The sequence below is a fragment of the Etheostoma spectabile genome, chromosome 21 (genome assembly GCF_008692095.1).
Source record: "Etheostoma spectabile isolate EspeVRDwgs_2016 chromosome 21, UIUC_Espe_1.0, whole genome shotgun sequence".
Classification (NCBI taxonomy): domain Eukaryota; kingdom Metazoa; phylum Chordata; class Actinopteri; order Perciformes; family Percidae; genus Etheostoma; species Etheostoma spectabile.
The window spans coordinates 19,103,113-19,110,708 of record NC_045753.1 but is presented as its reverse complement, the minus strand read 5'-3'; the positions used below and the strand labels follow the sequence as shown (position 1 = coordinate 19,110,708).

The following is a 7,596-nucleotide window of genomic DNA, read 5'->3' as shown; positions in this document are numbered from 1 at the left end:
ACACACACACACACACACACACACACACAACATCATGTTTGATCAAAAGCAGTACCCTTTTTCTTTTTTGGGTATGTGTACTATTAGTATGTGCGTACTGTACAGCCATGGCAATACACAAGTATGTAGTAAAAGTATGTGTGTGCATTCGTCGAAAGCAGATTAAATTATATCATTTAGGGCCCGGGCTCTGTGGAGGGGTTCACATTAACACACCAATACACACACACACGCACACACACGTACTGACTCTGAGGGCTTTTGTTGTATTTATTCATTTATTGCTCATTAAAAATGCATTTCTTATGCTGGGGGAAGATCCTATCTACATTTCTAGAGGGAGGAGGTGAGACATAAACAAAGGAGAGTATGGTGAAAGACTGCAAAAGAAGGGGTAGAATTATAAGGATGGAAGAATACAAGGATAGATAGAAAAGAGAGAGAGAAAGAGGAAAAAATAGGAGAGGAGGGTAGGGACGGAGAAAATGTGGACAAAATGATAGAGAGAGCTGGGAAGGAAACAATGAACAAGAGTGACGGACAAATGAGGATGAAGAATAAGAAAAAAATAACTAAATAACTTGCATAGTACTCCATAACAGCAAAGATTAAAATGAATAGACGATATTTACTTTCTGCATTCTAAAAGTTTCAGAAGGGTTCTGTTGGAAATTGTGAAATCTCCAAATATATGCCAAAATATGTCTGTGCCTTAGCTGTGCTAAGTGCATTATGGCACTATGACGACTAGCCAAGTTTTTCTTTTCCACCATACAAGTGCAACATGCTGTGCAGCTCATATTAGCACAGGAATGAGTGATTTGTTATTGCTTTAGTGCAGAGTTTGGCTCAGTTAAATACTCATAGTATAGCATATAGTATATGCTATACTATATGACTGTTTTTCCAAGTTGGCTGCCATTGATGGAACACACACTGATAGCCAAATGATTCAGATTAGTTTAATAAAGAAATAAAAGGGCCATCAGTGTTGGAAGCAAGTGATGAGCTTTGAGAAGGTTCATCTCCATTTGTTTATGAATGCATTGGTATTATTATCCTGGTTGAGAACAAAAGGTGTGTGAAGAGAATGTGTCAAAATGTGTGGTGTAAATGAGAAAGCAAGCTGTATCATCTAATTTTGGATTTTTCACTGGATTTGAAGGCCATGAGAAAAATATTGTCACATGTGGGTTTTAATTGCAACCAACTTAAATAGCTAGCACTATGAATAGGCAACATGTGAAATATGTATTGATTAATTAGTTCCACATCTTTTAGTGATATGGTTAATGTGAAAAATACAGTAACCCAGTTACAATGCATGTAGATTATACATCCGAAACCTTAAGAATATGGTGCTTCCATATTTGAGTGGGTTTTAAACTTTGGCAGGTGGCCATGCCAACTGTGAGATGTACTGTTATCATTAATGATGTGCATAGAGCCCCTACAACGCTAAATGGAGCTTACTGCACTCTTTGTGTGTGTGTGAGTGTGTGTGTGTGTGTGTGTGTGTGTGTGTGTCTGTGTGTGTGTGGTTTGTTTGTGTGTTTGTGTGTGTGAGTGTGGTGTGGTGTGTGTGAGTGTGTGACTTGCTTTTCATGAATCTCTTAAATATAAATGAAATGTTTTTTAGTTTGTTTGAAAAAAGGCTCTCCTTCACATCTTTCCTCTGTAGACCACTTACATCTCCACACACACACACACACACACACACACCACTACACACACACACACACACACAGACACACACACACTCTCTCTCACACTCTCGCTATCAATATTTGGAGAAAATTTGCATTTGATATATCTCTAACTCCTGAAAGTAGCTTGAATTAAAAACACTTCAATCATTATGTAAATCTTCACTTGGCAAATAAAAAAGTGTAATCAATCAAGGCCAACATCAAAGGTTTCTGTTGGTTTTTGATTGGTCAGAAGTCTTAGATAGGCTGCACTGAAGCTGTTGATCTTCTAGTATAGATTCTTACTTAAGTGTAAATCATTTGCCCTGAAATCTTTTCATTTTTTGTTCTGTTTGGACATTTCTGATTGGTGAATTGTATTAAAAAACTTGAGTCTAAGCCTAGCGAACCATACTAATAATTCACACATTTACAAAGAAAATACCTATTTACCAATAAACCCATGTGTTCATGGTGCAAGACATTTTTTATAAATCACTATTGGCCAGTAAAATATAATAAAGTCTATATTTAATTGATTGATTTGAACTGATTGTAATTAATTAACAATCATAATAATTAGTTCTGATTCTAATAAGATCCTGGTGTAGGTTTTAGGTATTTTGTATATAACGTCTTTATTTTGTTAAAAAAAAGCCAGCGTCAGTATCTTTGTGGGTTAAATGATAGGTATGAGACGTCATCTGCATCAGCACAGTACCTATAATCACAATAAAAATACACATCTGAGTGTGCAGTGGGTATTAGTGTTGTCAGCTGTCTGACAAGTTATCTCCAATGGGGTGTACATACTGGTATAGTATGTAGACAGGTTTCCAAATTGTTCCCATGATTAAGACTTAGCATATAAACTACTTTAAAATGGCTGGAAGTATCAGCAAGAGAATGATCAACAGGGTAAACAATCAACAACATTTGAAAGGAAACATCTGTATGAAAACAGCTCATGCTACACCACAGTATTCTTTTCTGGTTTGTTTGTTCCTCTTGGTCCTCTTGTATGTTTTCTTGTTGTATTGTTTTTTTTTTTAAATAGCGGGTTAACAGGACTCTATGTGTTCTTTCTCCAGTGCAGGGTATTTGGTCCTGGACAAGCCTCTGGACAGGGAGTCTCTGGATTATTATACCCTGGTGGTCACAGCCTCAGATGGACACCCAGATGGGGTAAGAAACTGAGCTGTACCGCACAGGTTTTAACTGGTTGTCTTAACTTGAGTTGTTTCGCATCCCCAATGGAATTAAACCGAATGGCTGCCAGGAGGGAAAGAAAATCCTTGACAGTGAAATGCCACAAACAGCAGCTGTGGTATTATGTGAAAGGAGGGATGTCAGAGGCAATTTTTTTGGAAATATGGCCTTCAAATGTTTGTTTACAACCTTTACTGTCAAATGTGGTGGAGAGGATCTTCTACCATGAAAATGTTATGCACCGATTTACACTTTTCAACTGACCACTGATACTATCTTTTTTTTTTTTTTTTTAACATATAAAGCATTGTTATTGAATCATACTGTCTCAACAAAAGACAACCGAGTCCTCACTGAGCTGGCTACATTGGAAAGGCAGCTTTTGTCTCCATTTTGGCTGCCTGTCCACACTTTCAAGCATTTTGTTTTTGTTTCTTTCTTTGACATTTTTAAATGTCATTATATCTGATCACAAAAGACATGTTTTGTCATTAAAGAGGAACTTTACACCCCCTGAACATTGTGTTTCTGCTCACTTCCAGTGATTTAAATCCTCACCTTGCATGTAGCAGCAATGTATAGGTGTAACACACTTACAGCATGATCACACCCACCCAGCTGGTTGTAATCGGAGTTTAAATGGAAATGGAAATAGTTGATTTTTTTCTAGTCTTAACAACTACTCAGAGCGCTTTTACATAGTACAGGAACCATTCACACACTGTGGCCAAGGCTGCCGTACAAGGTTTCACCTGCTCATCAGATCACTGACACTCACACACATTCACACTGCAATGGCGCAGCATCCACTCTTGTCAGAGTTTAAGATCTGATTCTCGAAAGCAGAAACTTTGTAGTAAGCGTTATTTTCCAACTGAAAGATATAAGAGGCATATGATAAAATGGCTTCCTAATTGTTTTGGCAGTTCAATGCAAATGGAGCACTTGATGTTCCTATGCATGTTTTTTTTACACATGAACTGTGGCTTGTTGTGGATGGAGTCTGAATAAACATGAATCTAACTACACAAAATGGCTAAAAAAACATTTTATTTGCGGCACGAGCTGTTTTGTAAAGATGGAGTGTGTGCCCTTCCTCACTTACCTAATTGATCGCAGGTCGTCAGAGTGGCTCTCTCTATCTCTCTCTATTTGTGTTCTTCTCGGCTTTTCTTTTTATAAAGTCAAATCTACAGATGCTCTCACATGAAAGTCAAACCTCTTTTCTTTTTCTCTACTTCTATTGCTTTCAACAATTTCCCTTTCTAGCTTCTCTTCTCCCCCTCATCATCCATCTGTTAGTCTAGCATTAAAATAAGTTTGTCTCCTCTCCTCCTCTTCACTGACTCCCCTACCCCACATGTCAATTACGCAAAAGGTAAAGTCTAAGGTCCCTTTGAGAACAGAAAATGCTAATGTGAATACTCTGACCTTCTCTCTCACGCACACCCTTGCAAACAAGAGAAGAACAAATGGGAGGAAATGGGAGAGAGGGATGAAGGAAGAGAGATGTGGGAGGTGTTCAGGGGCCCTTATTACCTTAACAATTGTACAGTGTGTTCACACACAATTCTTAAAAGGAGTCTTGACACATACACACTCACAGACACGCACACTTATACTTAGTCAATTGCTCCCTGAACCTTGACAATTAGTGCATTATCTTTGTGCCTCAAAGGTCTTTAAGTCAGAAAATGGCTAAAAGTAGTTTGGACATTTTTCTGCTTGACACTCCATTATGTTTTGAACAGACAAAAGAGAGAGCGAGAAGGCGTATGAGAGAAGAATGGGATGAGCTACACAGAGAGACAGAAAGGAAGACAAGGAAAGAAAGAAATAGAAAAAAGTGAAGAGAAGATTTGGGTGTAGTTGCTTTATACAGGACCATTAATCAGCATCACTCTAAAGGCCTTGGGTTGTCTTCATATGCACACACACACACACACACACACACACACACACACAAACCTACCTGTGTCCCCTATTATTAAATGTCCCGTTGCGAGTGTGTCAGACTACAAAGTGCCTAATTGGCTATTTGGCCAGTGAATCCATCATACTGCCACAGATTGAGGGCTCTACAAGCTAGTGCAGTAAACCGAGCTCCCTAGTAAGGACACCGTGCATTGTGGGAAGAAACTCAAACTTCGGTGCAGGACAGTTTACTATACAGTCAAATGGACTGTATAGAAGCATATTATGGCATGGGTATGTGAATCAGCTCATGTTTCCGCCATTACTTTGTGAATATGCTGTAGCCACATTAAGGAAGCTAAACATTTAGTAGCATAAAGAATTTGGCTGGTGTTTTTCTTTTCTTTTTTATATTGTGAACAAATCCCATGAAAAGACCAAAAACCATAATGTGCAATTTCTTCTTACCACACTTCTCTACTGTATGTAACACTCTGCCCCAAGCCTATTCATTCTTACTGAAGATATAACAATTTAAAAATGGGCCACAAATGTACACAGAAATTATATCTAACTGATTTCCTAAAACACCTGGGCCCAACACTTTTTTAATAAAACATTCTCAATTACAAGTAGCCTAGACAAAACAGTGCATTTGTTGGGGACTCTTTTCAGCTTTGGTTAAATGCATTTGAGTTACGGAGCATTCTCATTTAAAACCTCTTTTAAATCAATAATACAAAAAATGTATGTGCATGCTAGACTGCCATGGCAACAAACAGCACTGGCATGAAGTATATGCAGTGGAGTGTCAAGTTGTAATGGATGCGCTATAGTACAACTGCAGCAATATGATTGGACGTCCCTAGTCAGCTGGCAGCCAGAGAGAAGGAGCCAGTGAATGTGAAGCATTAATGAAACAGTTGATGCCAATTAGCCCTAGTGAGTATTTCCGGCAGCAGGGCAGTTTATGCTAACCTGACGTACCAAATAGTTTGTTTTAACAGAACCATGTGAGAAGCCGTCATTGGGAACAGTTTGGGAAAGGGCAGGCTTTCAAAAAATACCTGGCAGGTGATTGGATAAACCATCTGTCTATCACGTCCACCATTGGTGTTTTGAACAAATCATTGCGCTGCTACCTCCACCCATAAAGCTGACGTGTCCATGTGACGGTTTAGACGAAAGGACGTCTCATCCCTCTGAAAACACATTTCCTCGTTTCCTCTCTCAGCCCATGATTTCCTCCATCTCTCCAATGCTTTTTTGGTGGGGCGGACGTGAGGAAAGTAAGCAAGTGGAGGAACCTGGGATGCAATTTAAGTGAAATGAGATCCAGTTAAGGTGTATGTTTCTTGGATCGACTCCAAAAAAACTCCAATTTACAGTGTCCAACGTAATGAGGGAACATGTCATAAACAGTAACCCAGGTACAATGCATGTAGAGTATACATCTGAAGCATATGGTGCCTCCATATTTGAGTGGGTTTTAAATTTTGGCAGGTGGCCATGCAAACTGTGAGATGTGCTGTTATCAATAATGATGTGCTTAGAGTCCCCACGATGCAAAGTGGAGCTTGCTGCATCTTCTCACTTTGTGTGTGTGTGTGTGTGTGTGTGTGTGTGTGTGTGTGTGTGTGTGTGTGTGTGTGTGTGTGTGTGTGTGTGTGTGTGTGTGTGTGTTTGCCAGCGCTGCTCACAGCCTTTGTTTTCATTATATCACAGCATTCTACTTTACATACACTGGCATTTGGATTACCTGTTTAGTCAACTGTGAGCTCTTAACCTCAAATTACTTGCATCAACGTGTGGCCAGCCAACCTCAATAGCCTGTTGTCACCTCTGGGATTGTCACTCTCCCACACACAAAAGTCCACACACGCTTCTTTTTCTCTTTTTATCCCGCTGTTGTGAATCAGTTTGCTCTCCCTCATTATCCAGCCAGTTCCCTTCTTTAAAAGTCAAATCATCGATCACTCTCGCTCTCTCTCTCTCTCACTCTCACTCTCACTCTCTCTCTCTTTGTCTTTCTTTCTCTATCTCTCGCTCTCTCTCCTGCTCTCATGAAATTCAAATTAAGAAATGTGTTGACCTCTTACATACTTCTCTCTCCTTCCTGATCCTCTGCCTTTACTCAGCACAGTTTTCATGCATTTGCTGTTAGTTGCAAAACAGTGAGAACTGCTGACATTTACTGTAACAATTGATTTTTAATGAATCTCCTCTAAACATTTACAAACATGCTTTAATTCTTCAGGTGTACAGTTGAGTTTGTTGTATTTCCTGTCTTTGTTGGCACAGATTTTTTTATCGTCTATCCATCAGACTTTGGTAACAAAACAATAGCTAATTAAACCAACTGAGCTGTCTGTTCCTAAATGACCACCATATAATTAAAGTGGTCTTTTTTTTTACCGCTAGCTAGCTTTCTTAAGTCATTTTCACATGTCTTTCTTAATTATGCATATCTTAAGACAAATGTCCCTTTTAACAAGAGAAGGTGCAAAGTGGACCATTGGTGAACAGTTGTTAGAAGCACAAAGAGATGTGACAGCCATGACTAGAGTGCAGCTGGGGCTGTTAGTAAGAGGGACAATTAGACGAAGTTAAAAATGGATTTATCCCGTTTGCTCTGATAATCCATAACATGAAAGCCTTTCCGAGGCTAGTCAAACATGTTAAACAGAATACAATATTCAGCTTCAGATGCCGTCTGAATTCACCAGAATAGTAACCCGTGTGTGTGTGTGTGTGTGTGTGTGTGTGTGTGTGTGTGTGTGTGTGT

At 39.1% G+C, this 7,596-nt stretch overlaps 1 protein-coding gene across 4 annotated transcripts in view; it reads left to right on the top strand.

The window, feature by feature from the left end:
* Positions 1–7,596, top strand: part of LOC116671265 (protocadherin-15) — a 173,982-nt gene that overhangs the window by 95,799 nt on the left and 70,587 nt on the right. For all 4 annotated transcript variants that reach the window (XM_032502392.1, XM_032502391.1, XM_032502389.1 and 1 more), the window contains one exon: positions 2,780–2,873. In XM_032502392.1, the coding sequence (XP_032358283.1) occupies positions 2,780–2,873 (94 nt within the window). The remainder of the gene's footprint in view (positions 1–2,779; positions 2,874–7,596) is intronic.